Source organism: Agelaius phoeniceus, chromosome 12 (genome assembly GCF_051311805.1).
Source record: "Agelaius phoeniceus isolate bAgePho1 chromosome 12, bAgePho1.hap1, whole genome shotgun sequence".
NCBI classification, from domain to species: Eukaryota; Metazoa; Chordata; class Aves; order Passeriformes; family Icteridae; genus Agelaius; species Agelaius phoeniceus.
The window spans coordinates 13,594,906-13,621,030 of NC_135276.1; the positions used below are offsets into that span (position 1 = coordinate 13,594,906).

General features: G+C 42.1%; 1 protein-coding gene across 2 annotated transcripts; it reads right to left on the reverse strand.

Moving 5' to 3' along the window:
- Positions 1-1,212: 1,212 nt before the first annotated feature.
- On the reverse strand, positions 1,213-25,983 carry MBTPS1 (membrane bound transcription factor peptidase, site 1). Of its 2 annotated transcripts, XM_077185162.1 has the most exons (23): positions 25,731-25,983; positions 23,246-23,738; positions 21,889-22,146; positions 21,259-21,462; positions 20,776-20,886; positions 19,424-19,533; positions 18,930-19,046; positions 17,891-17,958; positions 17,245-17,347; positions 16,383-16,534; positions 15,386-15,547; positions 14,720-14,864; positions 13,515-13,703; positions 12,791-12,963; positions 12,049-12,164; positions 9,962-10,118; positions 9,066-9,190; positions 8,594-8,671; positions 6,935-7,075; positions 4,507-4,638; positions 3,825-3,951; positions 2,965-3,095; positions 1,213-1,990 (listed from the first exon to the last, which is right to left on the reverse strand). In XM_077185162.1, the coding sequence occupies exons 2-23, from the start codon at positions 23,430-23,432 to the stop codon at positions 1,794-1,796; spliced, it is 3,183 nt and encodes a 1,060-aa protein (XP_077041277.1). In that variant the 5' UTR covers positions 23,433-23,738; positions 25,731-25,983; the 3' UTR covers positions 1,213-1,793. The 2 variants fall into 2 exon arrangements, with proteins under 2 accessions (XP_077041277.1, XP_077041278.1); XM_077185163.1 differs by lacking the exon at positions 18,930-19,046.
- Between the last annotated feature and the right edge of the window lie 142 nt (positions 25,984-26,125).

Here is a 26,125-nt window from a genome sequence, read left to right on the forward strand (position 1 = left end):
TCACAATTATGCTTTGCTACCTGCAATCCCTTCTGAGGGCTTGCCCTTGAGATTTCACACCTTTACTGATTTTTTACAACCTGGACGAGTTGCACAGCTGCTGCTGGCTGGTCCTGTGTTGGTCCTCACCCATATGTCACAGCTGAGATGCTGAAAACCCTCTCCCTATCACTATGGATTTGTGCTCAGAAAGGGAGCAGCAAGAGGCTCCAGCCCCACTGGAATGGCACAAACAGCCCAGCCTTGGGACCATCTTCTCAGCCCTAACAAGCTTCCACTAACAGCTCCAAAGCAAAAGCTCAGTGCCTTCTCTGCCATGACAACAGAATGTTGCCTCTCCCAGTGCATCTTCCAGAAGAGAAGTGCTGGAAAAAGGCAACCACTCTTCAAGTAAGGGAAAATTGGTTTGCCCAATGCTTTTTGCAGGACATTCACAAACCCTATCCATGGCTCCATGACTACATGGGGCAAAGTTCTCTCCTACAGTGCACTTCCCACAGCCCATCCCCATCCCTGCTGTTAAGTCCTAAGAGGATGGGTGCAGTCAGACTGCCCAGCAGGGCTGTCCCTGCCTCCTCCTTCCCCAGCCCTGCCCAGAGCTGCCTACAAACTCACCCAGGAACATGCACCAGTGCACACTGCTTACCTGCCCAGGCTGCCATTCCATTCACAAATACAGGCAGCCACCAGCTCCAGGCTCCTAGGAAAAGGTGCTCATCTGGAGCAATGATGAAAGCAGTTGGCAGGGAGAAGCTGACAGCTTCACTAGAAAAGAGAGAAGCTATTTCAATTACGGCAACATTAACTGGCACTGCACGAACAGGGGACACTTGTGCCTGCATCCTTATTTAAGCCAGTGACAATTCACAGGCTTTCAAGCAGGACAAACCAAAGGAGACTGGGTTTTCATCTCTGTGACACCACATTATACTGTTAGGTGCCATTCCCATGACAGTTTTCTGTACAGCTCTTCGAGAGCTCTCTCCTTATGTGCTGCAGAGTTTTGAAGATTTCCAGAACTCTGTGCCCACTCAGAGCAAGCACTGTTTGTGTGACTGCCCAGTTAGTGCTCCAAAGGAAAATCTGCAACTTGGGATACCACTGGTAAGGACAAAGATATGGTGGGAAGAGAGGTGACATGAAAATCTTCTCTACCCAGCAATTTGCTCTCTTTGACTGCAAGTGGAAAGAAGAGCCGCTTAGCAAGCTGTCTTTGCTTCATATAGATAACATATTTATTGAAAAATCTGCTTCACCAACAACGGTGAAATCGTGACCAAAAATTACAAAACATCATGGTAGTTGGCTTTATAAAAATAAACTGCAGGAGTATGCCTCACTGATTTGTACTGGTCTCTCTCAGTCCCTTCCTCCTTTAATGGTGCACATTATACTCTTCAGCATAGAACCATTCTAGAAAATTGCATTCCATCCAAAAAAATGCACTTGTTTTTCCTTATCAGAGGCCCTTAAAGTGACTTTTCCCCCGCCCTCCCCAACAATAAATATAGAAAATAGCCTCTAAACAAATAAATTTTAGTTTGGTCAGCTTAAAAAAAAGGTCCATTTTCCCCCTCTTGGGATACGTAGTGACTAAGCAGCCATTTCAACAGTATTCAAGTCTTTGGTGGCTTCAGCTGCTTAAAGCTGCAGTTTTATGTACAGACGATCAGCTGAGGTTCTTTTTTTCTCTCCACAAACCAAAGACTATGAGATGATGTCAGGTGCACGCTCGCTGCACCTCCACTGGGAGCGAGCAGCCACAGGAGGTCATCTTTGGCAAGGCAGAGCTTTCACACTGAAGGTGTCTTTGGTGGATGAACCTGCTGCATCAGCTGCGGCCGCTTCACGCGCGGTTTCCGTCTCTTTGGCCTGCTCTTGGCTTTGTTGATCTGCACCACAAAGAAGGCCAAGACCACCATGGCACCGAGAAAGGCAAAGACAGGAATGGTCTGTCCCACGTCCTGGTTGTACCGGCCTGGCATTATACCTAGAGAGGCAAAGAGGTTTGGAAGGCAGCAGTCACCACGTGAGCCACGACGGCTTTGTGGTGCTAATGCCATCTAGCAGAAGGATCTGCCCCTAACTCTTGTTCAAAGCCCAGGCAGCCAGTAATCAGATTACACTTCAGACAGGAAGATTAACAGCTGCAGACCGATTAGTGAAAATCAGATGGGATACTAAAGTTACAGGAAAGCAGCAGCTTTTCCACCTTGACCTATTTGGGCACATGAAAGCATAGCCCAGATTTCCCCTGCAACAACAGTCTTCTGTTTTGCATTAGAGGAGAGATGGAGACACTTGACCACCATAATCTTACTACTAAGTAATTGCTGTAATTCAAATCCTGATGGAACGTGATTTCATGCTTGCTTGCTCCAGAGATTGTGCATACAGTAGGATGAGTTAGAGAAACAAACCCTTCACTTCTACAGGTGTCTCTGGTCTAGCAGCTCAGACTGGGAAAAGAGCACATATGAGGCTTTCCAACTGCTCCCAGCTCAGCCTGCAGTGCCAATCTTGTGAAGGAGAGCTGCCCACCTGAAAGCTGTTCTGAGTGCTAGACATCATTTGTTAGTGTAACAGCTTGCCCAAGGCACCATTCTGACAAACTCTTCTGGATTCTGCTTTTGTGCACTCACAGAAGGAATTTTAATTAGCAGTGGGTATGTTCCCATTGCTTCCAAGGACAGGGGCTGCTGCTGACCCATCAGTCTGAACAGCATCCAAACAAACCTCAACTATCAAAATGCACCCACCAAGATCTTCCTCCCAGTATGTCATGCACACTTTCTATTGAACAAACTATTCACAAACAAAACAGCCCTACTAATATATGCATGTTTTGCACAGCTGAAAATAAACAGTGGCCTCTCATATGGCTGCACTGTGTTTTGGGTTTGTTTCAAAGCTTATGCAAAAAGCAAAACCAAAACAGCAACTTTCATATTTTTCAATATTTACCTCCAGGAATGTCCCATGCTCCACTTTCTCCAGGGGACAATGGTCTCACTTGGGGTCGGTTCTGTCGAAAACTGGGCAGTGCCACTTTATCAAGGTCAATTGACAGTAATTTTTGATGTTTCCAAAGGTTGCTAGAAGAAATTAAAAGACAGAGGTGTCTGCCCGCTTCATTAATGCAAGGAATCTTGAAGGAACATACAGAGAAAGTGACAGTACCTATACAACCCATGTATAACTCACTAGTCTGGACCCAAATGATGACCCAGTCCATTCTTTAGGTTCTACAGTTTGCAGGCCTCCAAATTTAAATTCAGACACCACAGGGACATAACCTAGATTAGCAACTATTTACCAACAACTCTCTTTCTTGCACACAGACTTCCAAAAGTAACCACCAGCAGACAAGTAAGGGCTCTGTGCTGAGCACTTTCCTTCAAGGGACTGACAAATGGCACAAGAGAAGACAGCACCAGGAGAGCTGTCCAAGAAGATGCTCCAGAAAACTCTTTCCAAGGCACACGATGACGATGGGTTTCACCAAGACTGTTCACTCAAAGTTGGAATTGCTCAATCACAACAGTGACTTGTGAAGTTATTTTTAAAATCCCTGAGTTTCATAGTGTAGCTATTAGGTGAGTCAGAGTTATTCACTGAAGAGGAATTAATCATTATTTCCTCTTTGCAATCTGGTATTTTTCTAGGAAAAGGCATTACAGCTGTCCCTTTCAAAAGTAGAATTGTAATTTTCTAGAGAAGTAGAAATTCAAAAGAAATTTCTAGAAGTAGAAATTCAAAAGTAGAATTAATTTTCAGCTGAACTCAAAAGTGAGACTTCTTGTATAAGAAAGACATATACTAACCTGGGGGCAGTTTCATTCAAAGGCTGTGGTTTAGCCCAGGACAGGTGAGGACAAGCAGGAAGGGACCGGGGTTTAGGGTCTCCCAAATGAGCCTCGAGCACCTTTGAGTATCGATGCAAATGGTTACCTGCAACTCACAGCACAGAGAGACTGGCTTACCCACAGACAGATAAAAGTTACCAACACTGACCCTGAGCTAAACAGTGCTGCTGTAAACCCAGGAGCTGTTTACAGCAATGAGGACTCACAGCTAAATATCAGAATTAACCTAAGGGTACCTTACCAAACAGTAAGAGTCTGCACCTACCGACAGCAGTTAACCCAAGTTTTTCTGGCAACATGTGAGGTAAGACTGAATGCTTTGTAATGCTCTGTAGGTAGTAACTAGAATGCCCCCCTACAGAACCAGGCCTCCGGACATTCCCATTCTATAAAAAGAACATTTTCCTCAATCTAATCACAGCTATATTATCCCAACAAAACCCTGCAATATGTGCTTTCTTCCAGTAAATCACAGCTAACAAAACCCTGCAATATGTGCTTTCTTCCAGTAAAACAGCACAACGCCGCAGAGCTCACAGCAAACCAACCTTGCTGGCACCTAACTCAAGGGATCTGCCCCAGCCTCCCTGCCCTGAGTGGCTCAGCCTGGGGCTGTGCTGGGCCACCGAGGCTCTCTCACCTTCCATGCGCTCGGGGAGGGAGGAGCCGGCCCCCGAGGGCGGCCGCTGCCGGTGCTCCGAGTGGCTGAGGCTCGGCGGCATCACCCCGTAGGACGTGTACTGCAGCAGGGAGTCCAGCAGCCAGAAGCAATCTGTGGATTTCACAGCCCAAAGCCCCAAAACAAGATACACATTATGCCACGTTTTAAATGGCTTATCTTTCTGCTAAGAAGGCTTTAATGACATTTAGAATTACAATCCATTTTGCTGGCGCTTGCTTTTCTCCTGAAGTTCCAGGCTCACTTTCAGAAAGATGCAACTTTCAACACACAAACACAGCATTAAACTGTTCAGTCTAAAAATATTGTCCCTTGTGTATCAAACCAGGCTCTTTTAGGGAGCAGAACACAAAAAAATAGGTTTTGAATACAGGAATTCCAGGTTGCACAAGGCATCCAAGTTTTGACAAAAGTCATGAGGTTCTTCAGTGGAAGCAAAGAAAGCTCTGAGTTTCTGGTATAATTTTTAACAGGGAAATGGAGAACCAACTGTTTTTTTGAAAGGACAAAATAAATACCTTGCAAAGAAAAGTAAGAACAAGGTAGTGTTTACAGTGCAAGGACATGATTCACTTGCTTTCTCAAGCTTAAAAAATAAACAAACAAACAAAGGAGAAACATTCTGGCTACATCCCAGCTAAAGGTACAAGCATAACCTAGAGCAGCTGAGGTACAGACCAGGCTGGCAATCAACACCACAATACACATGATCATGGTTTATTTTGCACTTCAAAAGCTCATGATGCCTCGCTTGGATTCTCTCCTGAATTATTACTACCTTAATCCAGAGCTACCCCTAAGGAACAAGCACTCCAGCTAGTTCACATCACAACTCTAAAGCTTCCCTTTGCAGGAGTAGGACAATGCCTTATCAGCTATTTCCACCACTAGCAAAGTACTTTTCTCAGAACTTCTGCCCCTAGGAACAGTTGGCTGGGAATGGGAGTTAATCTTCATAATCCTAGTGTCCCTTAAACCCTCACCTTTGATTTTTCAAAGAGGTCAAACAGATTTTAAGGATTTGCATTCACAAATGTTAGGAATTTTCCTCAGTTAAAGCCACCGATGTCTCTGCAGGAGACATAGCTCCTGGTTCACAATTTAAAAGCTAATTTTCAAGGATTTCTTTAGAGCATTCCACTCTTTCTTGCTTCAGATGTCACACTGAATTTAACAGTATGAGGGAGGTCACAGACCATTATTTTCTATTACCTAATTTAAAGCTATGTATCTTCTCTTTTGTTATGTGCTTTCAATAACCTGCAGCAAGCACTAAGGCACCAATGTGCAGGTGTTAGGGCAACTCACAGGAAGCAACCCAAAGGCAGATAAGGAAAAATCACAGAACTCTTAAAAAACCCCAAAATGTATGGTAGAGAAAGAAATGAGCTACAAATAGAGAGCTCCCTTAGGCAGTAAGTTCCTTTAAACTTAAATAAATTAGGCAAGGGATGGATCGCACCATGTAGTATTTTAAAATATCAGTGACAAAAGCTTAAAAATGATAGATGTACTCTTCATCACAAAAGGAAAATTCTGTTCAGTGGAAATGCAGAAAAAGACTTCACATATTGGATTATCTTCCTCCCCTCAAGCCACAGATCTTCCAGCTTGTGCTTTACATGTTATGAGAAACCTAAACAACCTCTTAAAAATGTGCAAACTGCTAGAAAAAATATTTTATAAGAATCAGCCATAGTGTTAGGCAGAGAGCATGGCTTCTCTGGGAGCCACAGAAAACACTCACACAACTGCTACCTAGAGCTGCAAACAAATGCCTTGACAACAAATGAAGTTCCTACTTTCTGACATGTTTACACCAGCTGGTGTCAAAATAGAATAACCTGAAAGTAATAATGCACAACTGAAACATTGAGCATTACCATAAATCCTCACAGAAAACATTGCAAAGGGAACAAGGCAGGCTGAGGTGCTAACTCAAAAGATAAAATCCACTGTTCTATATAAACATTCTGAAGATGTAACTAGGGGAAAAGTGGAAGGATCTCCTAATGGCCTCTTCACAACTTCAGATCAAGAATGTCTGTTAGTGCCTTCTGCTAACAAAAACACCCAAAAAATCAAAAAAAACCCACAAACCAAGCCCCCCTTTCAAAACAGCCCACCCCAAAAATCAGCCCCCAAAGCTTATGGAACAGGAAATAAGTGTGTGTGGTAACAGCTCCATTTATCAGAGAGCTATGTAATGTGGGGTGCTCCTTTGCTGTCAATGCACCTCACAGCATTTCAGCAGAGCTCTGCAGAACTGAGATTAAGCCCCTGTAAGGAATATTTAGAGTCCCAAAAAACCATCTGCTGCTGGTGGGGGCTGTGAAAGGCCCAGAGGAGAGCTGTGAGTGCAGGCCAGTGCCCGGGCAGGCTCACCCACCCTTCTGCCGGTGGCTGTCGTCCAGGCAGTTGGAGTCGCCGTACAGGACGATTCTGCCGCCGCCTTCCGAGGGAACTTGGTAAAGCCCCAGAATGGGGACGTGCTCAATTACAGCAGTCTCCTGCTTTAAAACTTCCAGACCTAAAGCAAAGCACAAATAAATTACAGAGCCTGCAGAACATCTATCTATATCAATCTACCCATGAAACAACACAGCCCACATTTCCAGCTGACAAATGCAATAATGCCCTGCACCACGTCACACATTTTTGCAAGAAGTTTTCAAAATCTCCATGATGTTATAATAAAAATGAAACTGCTCCAAGACCCTGATTGTAAAGTTCCCTACTGATAATAAATTTTTTTCTTCTGCACCAAAGAAAGAAAATCCAGGTTGTGTGGTCTTTTTATCTTCAACAACCTTGAATAAAAAATTCTAGTATCTTCAGCAAAAGGTTTAAAATCAAAACGTTCTGCTCTTTATGTTGTTTCCATCCTTCTGCAGAATTCTACAGAAAGCTGGTTTTAGGTTAAAAGTTTCCTATCTTTCATTCCTAAAATTATATCCATTAGAAAAAATAAAGACAAATTTCATCTTTGTATTTGAAATTTATCCCCTTTACTTGAGACACTGTTTAGACAGCAGAAGCAAACCAGAGAGCTCTTCTGCCTCAGGAATTGCAATGAAAGGGATTCAACAGAAAAAGCAGGTCTAGCAGGCTACTTGTCAAATTGACACTCTGTCTTTCTCTCACACACATAAGGAAATACATAAGTCATTGTCATACAGAGATATTGTCTTTTCTCCAAAAGGGTCACACAGATGAGCTCTACTGTTCCAGAGAATTTCTCCACGAGGTAATTACCTCTGCTAAGTCAAAAATACAGTGAATTCACTGATCTTCTGTGGCAGTTGCTGACTTGTATCAGAAGCACTGCATGTGCTTCTGCTCTCACACTCAAACACTTTTCACCCATCTGCACAAACCTGACCTGCAACACCCTAAGAGCTCTGCTCACAGAGCTCCTGAACAGCAGTTTTTAAACTGCCTGCTGCCATTACAGTTCTGAATTGCCCTCTCCCAAATGAAAAGATATTATGACAAAAGAAAATGGAAATGCATAGAGAAGAGAGCACTCAAGTCTGAGACCACAGGCATCCTGTATGCATAAAATTTTCCCTTATGAGAGTTTCACTGGTGACATTTTATCTCCTAAAATTTTCCTTATTTATATCTTTAGATCACCACAGCTACCACAACACTCATGCTAAATATGGCAATGAAATATGGCAAGGGGATATATTTCAGTAGCATTTGAAACTTACAAGAAATGTGAACCAGTAACACAATTCCAACACAACTCCTCCCCTTCCAGAGACACATGTATATGTGTGATCATGTTCCCACAGCAACCACAATACAGGGCTGCATATAACACTTGGATATTGCATTATTTAATAATTGTATAGAGAGTCACACTGCAGCTGCCTGTTAGGCATCAGCCACATGCTCTAGGCAAAATGAGAAAATGTAAAAATACCTACCCTGTCAATGTGGTTTTACATTTATTGTTTTTAGACTTTCAGACTTTGTAACTTTGTGCAGTGATCCCAAAGTTCTACTCAAAACACAGAAAAAAGGACCAGGAAGCTCATACCTTGATCCTTGAAAGTCTGTGCAATGACGATGCCATCTTCTGGGAACTTGGCAATACTGCACCCTGACGCGTAATTCACTGCAAGACATCACCAAACTGCTGTCAGAGAAAAATGACACTCCCTCCCTTCCCTACCAACAGCCCCAGCAGAAAACACTCCCAGGAATACTGCACTGAATTTGCACATTTTGACCAATGTGTGTATTTGCAGAGAAAGTATTGCTAAGCACAGCTTTCACAGGCTCACCTTTACACACTTTCCAAATCTTTCAATTTAGTTTTTTTAAACTGAAAAGCTAAATCAAATACCATGAAAAAGTCTACAAAGGAAGAAATAATTTACATCATTTATGAGACTCTTTTCAGTGAATCTGAGCGGTTTCCTTGACTCTTGCTCAACCTCAAACTTGCAGAAAACCATTTTCCAAACACCCCACTGCAGCCTGTGTAGGCAATGGACTCCAGTACTCACTTTCATGACTTGCCAAGGTAAAATCTCCTTCATAGAGCCCATCACTAAAGGCCATATTCCAGACAGAAAGCAGATCATTGAGAGCTGGTATATTAGCACCTCCAGTATCAGGCATCCACCACTGCCTGTAAAAATTACAGTGTAATACTGTTTATTAGTATACAGGATGTACTCCTAGAGTTTGGCTAACAGAAAGTCACATGTCCTCCTGCATACAGACTTTTGCAAAGCCATTTAAATAATGAACAACATCTTAAAGCCTTCTTTAACTCCATGGGCATCTGAGCAGCTGTCTCTGAAAACACTGCTTTTGAGTTAAAGTTTAATAGTAATGATGTAAAAGTTCTCAGTACATTTCAGCTGCATGAAAATCTTCAATCAACTAGAAAGAAATTCAGTCTTATGCTCTTTGTTTGGCTAAGCTGAGGTAAAAACAACAGTCATATACCTTGTTTCTCATATTTATAAAGAAGAAAAATGTGAGATATTTTTTCTTTATATGCAATATAACCATGCAGTAATTTCAGTAACAGGTACATGACCTGGTGATACTCTTGCAATGCACATTGTTTTTCTATTCTACTCCCCTAAAGTAAAAACATGTCCATTTTCATTTGTTGGTCTCGTCTCCAATTTCTTATTTCTCTTCATTGTAAATGTTTTTCTTGGCATTAAAAGTAGAATACAGTGCCAAAGAGGCCTCCACAATCATGATAAAATGGGCAGCCATGCTCCTTAAGCTGTAGCCTAAGGTCAGTTCTGCTACTTAAGGTAGCACCTTCACACAGGTAACATCCAAGTGCTGAAGTACAGCGCATCACAGTTGGGATTTTTAGGGTAATATGTACAATTCTATGGCATTTTATTTCCCAAAGCATTTGGAAATAAGCCAGTACCTTGTGTTTTCATCATAAAACTTGACTTTTCTCATCACAGACGTGTTGTACCAGTCACTAAAGACTATCAGTGAAAGTCCATTATCAACATCCCTCCTCAACTTGGTGATCTCTTCAGGGAAATACTCTTCCTCACTGTCCACCATCAGCAGAGTCCCTGTGTGTAAAAGCAGAAACAGGAGTTCTCCAGGCTGGTCACTGTGATGTTACCACTATTCACACAACCCGCACAAGAAGCCAACACAAGTGCACATTTTCAATTAACTGGTCCATGTGCCCTGCTCTGGCAGCTCATCTAACAAAGACATATTTAAGGATGGTAAATATAAGGCAAATAAATATATCCCAGAATTAGTTTGGCAGCACAGGAAGTTTTTAGGGTGTTCCTTATGACTCCTTCTTGTGTGGTCTCAAGAACTCAATGCCCACATGTGTCAGCTGTGTGTTCTGCAGTTTGGTGTCACCCAAATGCTCCATAAACTGAGCCAAACTGTGGCACAGCTGGACAATGAGGGGATTCACCACTGATCCAAACTGCAGGGCTAATGCAGATGCAGCCTGGTCAGGAGGTTTTTCACTGCTCCAGCTCTAACAGTACTCCCCTCACTACTGCAGACTGGCAGCCAGGTAGGCAGCAATTGCTCTGAAATGTGGTTTGATTCACCCCTTGAAAACTACAGCTGCATTCTGGTAGGCTTGACTAAAGTGCCACTGCCACTTTCACACAACCCTCTTTCACTCCTCTTAACAAGCAAGCACAACCTTCTCTGTATCACTGAAAAAAACCACAATCAGAAAAATACACTTTTATTCCCTAAAAACATGCTTTTAGTCTGCTTCTAAATATCAGCCCTTTTGCTTCTTCACTTTCTGATTGCCCAGAAAGGTGGTGAAATTTCCATCCTCAGAGACAACACAAATCTTGACAGGATGATACCCTGAGCAATCTGATAAACCACTGTGAGCCCCATGTCCCCACAGTTCCTTGCAACCAAGCCAATTCCACAAGTCCAGGCAGTCTGCATTTGGAAAGCCTTCTGATAAAGATCCTGTAGAAATGGGACAGAGTGCACCCTCACCAAGTGTGAAAATAATACCAGCTAGGGACAAATGGCACATGGATCACAGATCATTGAGTTTTATTCCCCTCACTACTTCTTCAGGAAATTCTGAAAGCCCAGCAAACTACAATCAAGTGAGGAACAACACAATGGTGAATCAGAGGAGAGAGAAGTTCCCTAATGCTGCTCTCTATCAATTATAAAACTAGTGCTCTCAGAAGAAACACTATTTTGCCATTTTTTAAAGGACTAACATTTATGTATCCATGTGTACTTCCATTGAACTCTAAAAGCAGTGGTGAGATATTCACTGAAGAATCAAGATAAACAAAAGATTACTACTGGCAACAGTTCCAGAACTGGCAAACTCAGGAGAATGCACCCTCACCTTACAGTGCACTGAAAAACAGCCCAGCCCAAAACAGGGAAAGGGGTTTTGGAGCATGCCATGGTTAAACAAGGGGCATATGGAAGCAGAAAAGAGCACAGACAGCTTGCTCTGTCCCCTGCCTGGCCAAGCTATCCCATTTCCTTCCTGATGAACAAACCAGATACTGCTTTGCCATCACATATGGCTGGATGAACACTTTATCCACTCTTTTATCTAATCAAAGATCACTGAACATAAAAAAAGAACCAGGATGGACACCTTTGATTTTATTCTGTTAAACAGGTCATGCTTCATTTTGACTGTGCCAAACTCTTTTGGCAAATACAGTTCTGCCTTTGTGGGACTGAATACTGAGGAGCTTTTAACCCACTCAGAGGCTGGCTTTCCCTCTCTTTTTTCATGGTAAGGACAGAGAACTGCATTAATTCCACTGAACTCCCAAGCAAGCTTCTCCAGCAATACTCCACACAACTAAATATCAGCACGTAAGTAATAAATACTCCCAATGCCAAAACATTTTTCTATTACCACTAGAATTTTTATTTGTACCCTCTGCACATTTTTGGCCTCCCAACAAAAGGTCATTTCAGAAAAAACTAACAGTATGGAGAACAAGGCAATTAACTCATGCTTACCATACTGACTTGCATCAAAACATGTAAATGGGGAACCAAGAACCTCAACAAAGTACCCCATGCTCCTGAGGTGCTGGTACATGTCCCTGAAGTTTGTATGGATATGGTCACCATTCCTTAGAAAAAGAAAAGTGTTGAAGACATTTAGATCTGGCATGTAGAAATCTGATTTCCACCTTCTTGATTTTCTGAAATCCTGTCCACCTGCCACCTCTGCCTACTCCAAGAAGCTTTCCAAAAGCTTTTGTCCTGTCACTGACCCAATTAATCCTCACTGAGATACTGTTGCATGACTTTTCCTATGGATGCTTCCCTGCTCCATCTATGAAAGGTCAGCAAAGTCTTTTCCTGCTTTGAAGACAGTCTCCCTTAAGAGACAAGGGGTCTCTTCTTGTCTTTTGAATTGTCAAGTTTGTTTGGTAAGTGAATGCTGAAGCAGTTAATAAAGTGTCCCCTTTAACTTCCTGTGAGAAATTAGGTCAGAATAGAAAAGCCAAACAAAAATCTCAGTATCTTAAATCAGCATTTTAAAAGCTTTTGATTTCACATGAATAAAACCATAGAGCTGAGAAAACAACCCTGCACCAAACGCATAGAGTCCAAGTGCTTTACACGGAGTTCTTACAAAAAATAATCCCATGCCCCTCTGAAAAAGGCCAGAACCACAACATTCAGTAAAGATATCCCATATCATTAACATACAATCAAGAAATACTGATTTAATAGAACCTGAGATAAATACCAATCTAATGGATCATTCTTCATCCTCAAATTATCCCTGGGGAAGTATCCTGGTGGATAGCGGAGGTTATGGTACTGATCCCAGAGGACTCGTTTGCTACGAGGTGGAGTAGGAATAATCTTCACTTTTATTGGAAGCTTCACTGTTGAGGTCTGCTCTGCACCATTCTTAGACTGAAGGACAGAACAAACTGCAGTGAAATCCCTTCTCCCCACAGCACAGCTCACCATGGATTGTAAAAGACCAAAAAACTGGAGGTACCAAATCGACTTTTGTCACCAGTACCAGCTCAAGGGACAAAGAGATTACTTTTGCCCTAAATTGCTGCTGTATTTTTTTCTGCACTCAACAGTTTGCAATTATGTTCAGAACTTAACATATGTTACAACTGTGATCTGGTTCAATTGCTCAAAATCTTAAAAGTTTCTCAGGAACAATTAAGCATGGTTCAGGCAATCTTTTTCAAAATACATTACTTAAAATCCACAATAAACAAATGAAATTATGATGTTGGTCCCGAAGAGAAGTTTCCCGATTCTAAATTATATGCAATTTGCTTTCAATTATAAAGAACATTATTTGTACTCTTTAATTTCCTGACCCAAATTTAACTTATGCTTCAAATGACAGGGCTAGAGCAAACCCTTAAAACCAAGGTATTTGTGTATCAGAAAGCAGTTTAGATAACTCTTCACCCAGAAAATCCAAAATGCACAGAACTTACTTCATTTTCTGCAGGGGATGATACTGTGATCATAACATGACCCTGAGCAATGCCTTCCCAAGATGCTGCTTTCTTGGCTACAGAGATGGAAATTGCCAAGTATCCAGACCAAGGCCACAGGACTGGGGAATAGGAGAAAGCCACTTCGATGTTATCCCCATTTTGGGGCAGATAGGGCTGCCAGTCTGGCTGTGAAATGAGAATACAGAACACTGGTAACACAGTATTTGCAATCACTACTTTTTACACACAAAGCCCTTTTGCTCTGCATGAAGTAAAAAGATTAGCTCTTCTGAAGATTATGTCAAATTTAAAAATGCCCTCCAACCCCAAAAGTTTGGTGTTGTGTCAGTGAATCAGCCCAATTGTGACAGCGTCAATGACCCAGACCAGAGGCTTTTCAGAGGCAGGACTGTGAGAAGCTGCCCAAGTGAACCTGCTTTAACATTCTGAGATCATGTGCAAACATTTATTGGTGAGAGAACAAGATTTCCCTTGGATAAGAAGGCCAGCTAACAGTGGAACAGACACAGGCCAATTGCATCAGCTGTGTTTATTACCATAAGCTAATAACCTTCAGTGCCCTTTAATGTAAACTTGAGTCTAAAACAAACCTCAGGAGTCACACTAAAATGTTAAAATTAGGCTCATTTACACTGGCTGGAGTTACAGGACAGGTGTCTTCTTTAACTTGTATCAATTCTCAAATCTATTCAACATTTACACTTAATTAAAAGCCTCCCTGTCCAACCAACACGCTCAACATCACGGGTGTGAAAAACAGGTTTGGCAGCCTGGTTAAGCTGATACATTCAGATTGCCCTGACCCATGGAAAAGGCTTAATTTAGTGTCAGCATTCTTCACTGAGATCATTAATGTTCCAGGACAAAAAAAAATTAAGGTCTGTCCAGAAGATCTTAAATGCTATTAGAGAATACAAAGCAATCTTTAGGTACATCTTAATTCAAACTGGTTTTGCAAAGATAAAACGTTACACGCCCTGAAACTAATGCATTGCTTGAAAACTTGTAGACAGCTCATGCTGACAAATCCTCCAATGTGGGTGCACCCTTTAATCAAATATTTTGCATCTCTTGCTCCCAGCAGTGAGGTTTGCTATGAGAAACTCACAGCTAAAGTAGTATTTTCTGGGAAGGTTTTAGCAACACTACCAGTCAGAATTTGGAACAATGTTAATACTTACCTTGTCTACAATTCTCCCAGTGACCCCCATGCCATTAAGGATAGTAACATTAACAATAGTTGGCATCCCTCCATAATATATGGGCTGAGAACAATAGGGCCACATGTAGGGGCATTCAGTCAAGTCAATATAGCTTGGACTCAAACTACAGCAGGACAGAGGAGAGAAAATTTAAAGAGGAAAAAATTAACAATAAACAGAAGAACATGCCACTACACATAACTACCAAAAAAAATTTCAGATAAACCATGCCAGTCATAGTTTACCAAGCTCTCATCTCACTTCCCAAATATGCCCCAAAATCTTCTTCCCTTCCTATTTTTTATTTTAAGTTTTGTGGAAAGATTTTCATCCACAAAAAAGGAAACAGTTCAGGGAGAAAGTCCTTATTCTCAAAAGTTAAAATTTAAGTACTTTTCCACTGTGTCCTTACATTATTCATAACATCTAAGGCTATAAGAGAAAAGGATCATCCCCTACACTGCTGCATGACTTTTCATCCATTCTCTGGTCAAAATCCATGCTTGAGATTATGCAAGATCTGTGCAAGTCCTCACTGTTGCACAAGCACTGATTGCTCAACTGAGCTACACATGCACCACCTGTTCTCTTAAACAAAAGAGCAAATTCTATTGTGCCACTGATTAATTAAGGATTAAAATTAACCTGGCCTGTGGTTTATAGCTGTTGAGGATCTGATAAGCTCTTAGAAGATCCAATTTGCCATGTCCTTGTTCAAACATGTTGACTCCAGGAAGTCTCCGTGCTGATGCAATAAGGGCCTGCTTCATACTTGCTGGATTCACCATTTCACGCTTCTGAACTGTGCTGAAACAGAAATGAATAACCACAAAATCAGTTTGCTGTAACATTCTCTGTTCATATTTGTCTATTATTGCTTGTTCTCTCATTATACAAATGTATAAGAGGGGCAAGTTTCTGATATATTTCTCTTAAAAGCTAATAATACATGAATTTTTCTCCTTACAATGTGCTCCAGGACCAGCAGTCATTTCAACCAGGGAAGTATCTTTATATACTAAATAAAATAACTGTGTTCCGAGGGGAAAAAATACCTCTGTTGTTCAAACAAAACCACACCATTTTTTGGGGGAATTATGATGGTGATTTTGAATTTTTTGCATGTTTCTCAAACAAAGGTTTGTCTCATCCCTATGGAGTAGCTATGACAAACACAGGGTTTGGACTTGCAGTTCCCACTTTCAAATTCTTCAGTGTGCAAGAGCTGACTTATGCAACGGGATAGCGCCCATAAACCCCTGCATCCTATAAACTTTACAAGTAGATAGAAAATTGCCTACTAAAGGTGCCTACTTTCAGCAGCTGCTCTTTTACAACAGCTGACAGAAGGGCAGCAATTCCAAATTCTTGAAAAATGTGACAGAATTGTCTGATAGTACTGTTCTCCCTAACTATATTCTCAAAGACCTAACTATTATTCAAAACAGCTGTCAATTTTTTTCATGAAACATAGAGGTAGCCAGATAAGGTAATGTCTCCAGCAGAACAACAGTGATTTTATTCTCCAAGTTTGTTTTCCTACATGTAAACACAACGTAGTTTTATTTGATGGTTTCCTTTAGAGAGAATTTTATGACCCTAATGATTGGTATCTTTCTAGAGATTCTTATATAAGATTTACCTCACTAAGAGAGTGACAGCACCTGCCACCACAGGAGATGCCACACTTGTCCCAGAGAGGGAGCGGCAGCCGCCTTTCATACCAGACCCTCTCACTCCAGAGCCATAAGTAACAATATCAGGCTTCACTCTGCCATAACCTCCAGGCAGCTCCTGTGAAACAAAACAAAAGGATTATTGCCCTAATGTAAAATGAACACTGATGGCTTCATTTGGGCATTTAAACTAACTGTACGTCATACAGAAGTAAAATTAGCAACCAAATTGTCTGAGGTTCAGCATCACAGAATAGCAACTAAGTCAAAGAAGGACTCAAGCTGTTTAGGACAAGTTCCCAACTTTTCAAGGTTAGGCGGATCAGCATTTCTGCTAAGCAGGAAACCACTGACCAAATGAGAACCACACTACACAAACAGGAGCTTGTGACTGCCCCCTTGATCGAGATCGCTGTGCAAGCACATCTGACGCCATGCGTGCAGCAAGCGCCCCCTCAGCTCCACAGGCAGGTGAGTGCCATTTCACATGTAGCACCTGGAAATCCCAGCATTTTTCTACTAAAGGACAAGAGCAGACCTTCATGTTTGCAGATTTAACCACACAGACAAGTCTTCACCATCAATCAAAAGGAAGTGGATGATTTATAAATTCATCAAAAATGTCAATAGTAATCAGGACTAATATGAGAAACCCTGAAAAGAACATTAACTTCTTGCTTAAAGACTTACAATTTCTAACTACTCTGATCTCTGAAGAAATCTTTTCTCCAATACACATCTACACAGGATTTCCCACTCAGAAAAGGTTGCCCTTCCAAGGCCTTATTTGGGCTGCAAATGTGAGCGGCCACCATGAAAATATCTTACCCAAGTGGTCATTCCCCTAGATGAAAAGCGAGCTATATTATCCTCAAAGTCAATGCCACCTACTCCAATCACATCCATCTGGTCAGCAGGATTATTCAGAGTCCTAATTGGGAGACAGGAATATAAAAAAAATAAAACAATACCCAAAAGATACAGTCATAAGTTTATGCTGGTAACAGAAGTGCTGCCATCAGATTTTTGTCACATACATATAGTTCACATGTGACAGCAAGTTATCAGGCAGTTACTAACCCAGTAACTATCAAACCATGTACCCTGAAGACAAAACAAAATCTATTTTTAGGCATTTATTTTAGAAATACACCACAAATTGTTCTGGGTTGATTCTTTCTATATTCTTTAGATCCAAGATCAGTACCCAAAGCTGTCTGCTCACACTAAGAGGGAAGTGTCAGCTGGAAGCACTGCCATTCTTCTTTTGCTGACCTTCCACTGTTTCAAAGAAAAATAGTTAAGTACTTCACAAAATGCAAGTAATAAGGACAGGGAAAAGAGTTTAACTTGAGTCACTTTCTAAGATTAGAGACAAAAAAAAAGGAGAGAAAACTTCCTGACCAAGCACAACTACTGCCAAACCCACAGAACACCACAGCCAGCTCCCTTTGAAGCGGTGGCTGACACTCACCCATATAAAGGGCCGTCGTTGCCAATAGCAGAGACCATGATGACATTGTTGGCAGTCAGCTCCCAAACCTACAAAAAACAATGTTTACAATAAGGCTCTGCCACCAAAAAAGAGACTTTTCTAACAGACATAACCTCTTTCTGAGCCTTACAAGCTACATCTCACTGTATATTCAGTATTAAGCTCTGAACATTCCTAAGATGATTTTAGCAATAATCCAGCCCTGACAGCAGCACTGCTGACAGACTCTTCTTACACCAAAGGAAAAACTCTTGTCTGTAAAAAAGCACTGCAGATGACAAAGTCAAGTAGTTATTATGAATCTCCTCCAGTAGTGCTCTGGGGAGTACACTGAAATCACTGTCAAATTAAATTTCAATGCAGCTTTTAAAGAAGAAAAAAAAAAAAGCAAGGAATAATTTATACGCTTCAAACTCCTTAACTGGCCTTTACAAAGAACGACTATATCCTTTAGCTGAAAAGTGAATTCATTCACTTAATGCTTTTGAAGGCCAGGCCAAACACTCAGGCAACTATGACCTTTACAAAGACAAAAAACTAATTCCATCTTAACCTGAACCAAATCTCTTGGCACATAGCTGAATCAACTACCTGCACTTTTTACTTATTTGTTCTTAAATTTACTGAAACCATGTCATACATATTTTTTTACCATGAAATAAATTAACCATGGAGAGGTTAAAAAAAAACAAAAACAACCCAAGAGTGGATTTTAGTTAAGTGTCTCATATTAAAGGTCCTTTTAGTTGTCTGCATGGGAGTAATTTTCCAGCACATTATCAAGCATTTTGTTAAAGGGCATTTTCCATAACTCTCTTAATATCTGGGTTGTGCTTGGGGTTTTTTTAACTCATTCCTTATACATATTCCTAAAAGCCTGTACACTGTACAAAATTTCTGTCACACAAATGAAGCACAGAAACTGTCAGCAGGACCAGACACAAATAAGTCGTTCTGCAAGTCCAGCATTTGTGTGAGAGATCCAAACATTATGCCCACTTCAGTTCCTCATACTAACTTTGTCAACAAACGGATGATCCATGAAGTCTGGCCCACCAATACTTAGATTCAGTACATCTATCTTCTTTAAAATTGCATAATTAAAAGCATCCAGAAACCAAGATGTATATGAGACCTAAGTAAGAAAGAGGGGGAAAAGTTACCATTAAAAAAAAAAACCTGTGACTTCATGACAATGCAGACTTTAGACAGAGAGGAAAAACAACACCAAAATAAAGCACAAAACTGGCAATGGTCTTAAATTTCTAGCACTCAGTACACTTGAGTGACTGCTCCATTATACAGGTAAGACTTCCATATCCTAGTTCTGAAAAACATACCAGATTTGGAAACTGACAGAAATCTTGCAGCAAGTATTCTATAAATAGAAACCTGTATCCTTTCCACTTATCAATGTCTGCATTTATGAGTGCATGGAATACTCCCAAAGGAAAGGATTATTACAGCATTAACCTGAAAAGGCAGGAATTGAAACACATGTAAAATAGCTACCTGATTATTGGTGAACACTCTGAAAATGTGCAGTTCAGCATTTGGAGCAAATCCCTGGCATTCCCTCATGCTGGCTATCACACCTGCTACAAAAGTCCCATGGCCTAAACCTATCAGCATGAGAAGGAAACAAAATAAGACATCAGAATACAAAGAATTCCATTGCAAAGAATTTTTACCCTGAACATCACCTTTGGCAAAAATCACATAAATTTAACAGACTTCACAACAAACCACAAGTGCTGGGTTCAGTCCTAGTCTTTTTTTTGAACCGTATTTTGCTACCAGGTTCAGTGGGGACAGAATTTGCAGCACACTGTAGCCAGACAACCAGCTGATGAAACTTGGCTGATTAATTGTCCAGTCCATCCACTCCTGATTGTTACCAATGAAATCATGACAAAAACAGGATTTTGGAAAATGCAGCTCATTTCAAAGTCAATGTACTATAATGCAGACTTCTTAAAGGATTTTTATCCCGAGTCTGCAGCAACCAAATTTTGTTAAGCATGACCAATGAGACAAGAAAACACTTTTTTCTCCTCTCCTCAAAAAATATTTTAGCTTTTGCTCTATTGGACTGCCCACATTATATTTTTGTACTCCAAATCTGCCTGTCCAGCAACCCTCTGGGCACAGAACTTACAGAAAGAGCTATCCAAAAGCAGGAGCTGCAATGTAAAGAAATTACTGTGTAAACAAAACCATGGAGGTGCACACAAGACTGAGCAATACAAGCATCTACCTTGAACTTTAGGGAGATTCAATGGCCAACTGACTCACTGACCCAAACTGTATGAAGTTAATAATTTGTGAAAGCACACGGTCAGGGCAAGTCAGGGTCAACATACAAAGAAGGAACACAAACATAGTGTAGAAAATAAGAGGTTCAGTTATATAGAATAGAAAAAGTTTACAGGAAGGTGTCAAACTCTGATCAGTTTAGGACTACACAGTAAGGAAGGAAAATGCTGTCCCCCATCAGTATGGAAATATGTACCACTGTGAAAGAGCAACATGAAAAGGAGTAGGAAAGAAAGCACCTTTGCTGGGTTTGCTCTAACTGCCACCTTCTCTGGCAATGTACTGACAGATGCACAGTAACTTTTTGCCCTGACGTTTTTCAACAGCTATGATGAGGTGTCACATATTAGTCCAAGGACACTTCTGCACCACCCTTGTGGAACCTTAATAATCCCTGCTGAATTTGGTATGAGTACAAAGTGCCTGGGACACTGCAAAATTAAGCTTTAAGTATCAAGATACACAGTTTTAACAGATGTTAGCAGCACAGCAGCAAGCACAAAAAACACCAATGTCAGGAAGAGCTGGAAAACTGCACAGTGACTTACCATCATCCAAGGTTCTCTCATTAGTCCAGTTTGTTCTCTCCTTTACATTTTTGAAATGTGGATGTTTCTCACTCAGACCAGTGTCAAACACTGCTACTCTCACACCAGCACCTATTAAGAGAAAACATTGCTTTTTCTGATTCAGCTCCATAGCAAATCTAGTCTATCAAGTTAAAAGAGAACTTTTGTTGATGTAGTAAGCAATTTACAATTCAAGTAAACTATAGGTAATAAATAAACTCATATTCCAACTCAGAAATTCAGTCAAAGATCATGAATATGACCAACTTCCCCTAAGTAAAGTACACACATACAAACAAGCACTCCATAAATATACAATGCATTCCAAACCAAATTATTTCTCAATCTTTGCAACCTGGCAGCCAGTGAGAGGTTAACACACACGAGTCAATTAGCCTTTCCTTCCACTTCACTTGTTTTTCCAAGAAGGTTATTGTTCTCAGGCAACAAGCAGAAGCATACCTGTGTAACCCATCTGCCAGAGGACATCTGCCTGCAAGGTCTGAGCGACCTGGCGAGGGATGGCTCTCAGCAGGCGCCTGCTCGAGTGCCGGCCTGTGGCGTGCCAGAAGCCAGAGCCCAAGGAAAGACTTGCTCTCCTCAAGGGCCGTGATGACTGCCACTTCTGAGTCCACCTGGTCTCATTGCAGTGCAGCACTGGATCAGCTGTGTACAGTCAGGATGAAGGAAATTAAAAACAGCACAAAGAAAACCATCATAGAATTGATACTTATGCAAATTTAAGGCATCGTACTGTTACAAGAAAAGTTTTAGAATATTGAGAATCTAATTTCTCTAATCAAAATCAGTAAAAGCTGCTGGATTATCTGCTATGGATACAGAAGTCCATGTTCTCAGGTAAGAGACTGCTGCAGAAGAAATATTTCTATGTTGCAGATGGAAAAATAGCATGCTTCAGCAAACATATGACAAGACCCTTGCAATTTCATAACCAGAAAAATAGATTTCTGTTAATTACAGAAAAACTGCAGGGCACTTCTCATTTGTGTAATGCTAAGCTGATGGTCTGAAATAAGGCTAAGGACACTTTTCCAAAGCAGATCCCATGCAGGCACACAGAAGATAACTTACACTCTGAATACTTGAGTGACCGAAAGACCTTCCTCTGAGGTGTGACACGCTTGATGTTCGGATGATCTTCCAGTGTGAGCACTCCATCCTTCTGCTTCTCGTTGATCTGAATAACTTCAAAATCGCTCGGATAGTCACTGGCAGGGTTGTTGCGAGGTACAATCCTCCAGTTCTCAATATCACCACTTTTTAATGCACTTGAAATAAATTTACTTCGAGCTTTAGCTGTGAAGTATCCATTAAAAGCCACAATATACTCTGGAACAAGAGCACAACTTTATCAGAACTGGTGTTTAAGCAGCTTATGCATGAATTCACATTGCAAAGTCTGAATTTTTCTTTACTTAGAACAAATAATCACAATTTGAGGCCCTTTCTGCTTTTACAAGTTTGCAATTTATTTCTGCACTGTGAAAAGGGGTGGGGGTGTTGGAAACATAAGAAGTAGGATAAAAGCCTTTGAAAGGAAGGTGGAATTGTAAATTTCAGGGAAAGGCAAAATGACGTGAGAGGAGCAGGGGTGAGGGAACAGATTTATTGTTACAAACTGATACGCCAATTCTGTGTGTTTCTGGACAGGAATGGTTTAAAGACACTACATGGTACTGAGCTTTAGTGCAAATTACTGACACCAACTATGACAACCTCAGAAAACAAAGCTGGACTCAACAGCCCAGACCCTGATCTGCACCAGTGATTTGTCAGCTCCAGCTCACACCACCACACTCACTGTGTTAAGGCTGTGGCCAGCTGTGCACAGGAATGTCACTTCTGTCACCCTCCTGCACGCACCCAGGCACAGCACAGCTTCACTGCAGGTTCCTGAGGCAGCACAGGATGCAGGGTCAAGGTGTCCTACTGCTGCCCTCTGCCATCCCAGCTGCAGCATCTGCCTCTCTCTGCCTTTCACTTGCTCCCTTCACTATTATCTGCCATTCTTCCATGCAAGTATCACTTCCAAACTTTTTCTTTAACAAACCCACAGAGACTTCTTGCTTTTCTCTCGCCTTCAAGGCCCATCTGTGTGGTTACATTTTATTAAAGAGCCTCAAACATACTACTGGCCAGGTCAAAACAAAAAGCTACTAAACACTTGCCCACCCCAAGCCTTCCCACTCCATTTTCACTTTTAAAATCCTCTGGATTTCTGTCTCCGCTCTCTTGTTGGAACACTGTCTCCAGCTAAACAAAGAACCTTTGAAAAAGTGTTCCTCTTTTCAAATATAGAGAATTTAACAGATGATGTGCTTCTACAGAAACCCTGAGTGTTACAATTGCACAAACACCACAAATCAGTAACATACACATGAACATGACATGGATTTTTTTTTTTTTTTACTTCTAAACTGTTTCTTACCATGCTCCACCACCGTCGAAGTGAACTCCACTTTCAAAGTAAGACGAGAACATCCAGGACACACGTGAGCCTCATGAGAGGAATTCCCTGCTCTGGTACCAAAGTGTTTTTTGCCACAGAGTAAAATAACAAACAGAACAAGCCAGATGTTTGCAAACTTCATGGTCATAGAAGAAAATGGTTTCATTCCAAAAATTCCATATATTCAAATCACAATTTTCTTCTTTATAAACTAGTTCATTTCTGTTTCGGTAAACGTTGCTTTCACTGTGCTGACCAACTGGATATTCCGAAAGCTGCATCCAAAATAAGTAGAGATTTCATGGTCTTTTCAGGTCAAGCCAGGTGAACAGGCTCATTTCTTTCTCCGCTTCTTCTCCATTTTGCATTAAATGATTCAGTCACTCAGGATGTGGCAGCTGAGTCCTGTACTCCATTTCTGATAGCAAAGTTAACTCCCTAGAAGAATTAGCAAAGCTGATTGCAAGGCAACCTGTAAGGCAGGGCAATACAGAAAATAATTAGATCCATTAATATTTTGTGCTACTGTGTAGTCTGAAACCCAGGAAAACAAAGACACCCTTGGTAGTTTGTTTTAGAAATAATAGGGAAAAAAGCTCCTCATATTTCATTTACAATTTTTCACCAACACTGAAGTTTTTCCCTGTTCAGAGCAGAGCACATGTGAAACACCTGGGTATTAACCTGACAAGAGAACAGGCAACAATGACCACCAAACTCAACCACTTCATGCAAGGGGAGCAAAGAGTTAAAAATTACATGCAAATCCCATGGCAGGGAAAAAGTGCAAAATAAAATACAAACATGATAAAAGTGTCCATGGACACTTAAAAAGGCATGCTTTTTTTCCCAATCAGAAACATGGCAAATAGAAATAATGCACAGAACTTCATTTTACACAAGGCAAATCAGATTCAAACTCCATGCCAAAGCCAGGTAAGGACAAAAGATACCAGAAGAGGCAAAGCTGCAGTGACTGTGCTTGAAAATCTACATGAAAAAAGTATTTCAAAAATTTTTGAGCCAGGGTGTGTGTGTGTGTTACTAAAAGCATGGGCACCTGAGGAAATAAGAGCTGATAACAGCATGTGAGGTTGACGGATGGCATTGAAACTGTTTCCACATGGAGGCACAGCCTCTCCCCCTTATGTTCCAAAGTGCATAATACACTCAAGAAAAATTGCAACGCTAGTATTCTTCTGAACTCCAAACACTCAACCAGCAACTGAGAGATACAAGGCCATTAAAAGACAAGAAAAGAGAAACATTTATGTCTGGTTTGTCACAGCACCTGGGGAAGCAGAACAGAACTGTATATTGCAGCTGTGACCAGGACTGGAACATAGGGGCCTTACTAGGGGATTCACAGCATTTGGGGGAATGATGGGCTGACCTCACAGCACAGCAGATGAGTCTGAACGCAACAGCTGTTACTTCATTTTCATTTAACTTTATTTAGCATTATCAAGTATTTCCTTGTAATAGGGACAGAATTTACCTCTATTTTTATTTGACTGACAACACCATGACAGACTGGGAACTGCCTGTGAGCAGTTATAAAGTTTCCCCCTCAGTCCTAACTCAACATAGTTACGGTGCACTGAGTTCTGGCCTTGGCTAAGCTCTGCCTGCCTTATCACTTCATCGGTTAATAACCCCTATAGCAATAAAATAAAACAACCAAACAAATGAACAAAATAAACACCCTTGTGGCTAATAACAGGTTGTATAAAAGCACGATAACGAAGTACGATGGCTACTAAGAGCAAAGGAGCAGCACGCCCAGAGGTTTGTTCTGTTTAACACCCACACCGTGAGGGTAGGACGGCACTTGCAGTTGCCAACCTGCCCCTGCCCTGGAGGAGCTCCGCTCGGAGTCACCCCCAGCTCCTGCTGAAGCCAGACCCCCCATCCATCCATCCATCCCCGGGGCTGGGCACGCCGCAAGGATCCCCGGCTACAGCACAGCAGCACCGTCCCGTCCGGGTAGCACTGCCAGTACCACAGCGAGCCCGGGCCCGGTACCGTCCGGCCGGACTAAAGCCGCAATGAGCGCGGCTGGGCACCGTGCGGGGCAGCGCCGCCGCTCCCGGCCCGGCCAGGGCGGAGATAAAGTTACAGCCGGCGGGGAGCGCCCCACGCCGCGGCGGCGGGCGAGGCCACCCCGGACACGAGGGGCAGCGAGCGCCGCCCCGCCCGCGCCCCAGCCGCGGGCTCCCCAGCCCGGCCCGGCCCGTCCCGCCCGCCCCGTGCTCACCGCGCCGCCGCCACCGCCGCCCGGACCGCCGCCATCTTGAGCGCTGTTTACCGGCGCGATCTCGCGAGAGCGGCGCGGGCCGCGCTGCGCAGGCGCGGGCGGGGTCGGCCCGGGAGCCCTCAGGGGGAGGAGGCGGGGGGGGAGGTCCCGGTATCCACAGGGAATGGCGGCCGAGGGACCGAGAGCAGACTGTACTTAAACCCTTACCCAAATGAAATATATGTGTTTAAGGCCCCTTTGCCAGCGAACGGAAGGCGTTGTCGGTAACACAAGCTTTACGCCGCACAACTGAAGCAAAGGGCTTTGAGGGGCAGCAGTGGACAGACCCCTGTGATGGGTCCCTGACCTTGGTACCCCCCCAGCTGTTCCCCGTCTTCTCCACAACTTCATAGCTGTCGCTGTGAATGGCTTGATTTTTCTGGGGTCCTGTTTCTGATGGAGTTGGACGAGTCTCAAATTCTCTCAAGGTTACAAATGGACATCATGTAGCACTATGTAAGGGACTGTCACTTACTGACAGAAATAACAGTGTATCTGCTCCTGCCCAATTATCTCAATGCGAAAGTGAATAGAGATTAACATCAAGAACATCAGAGCTCTCT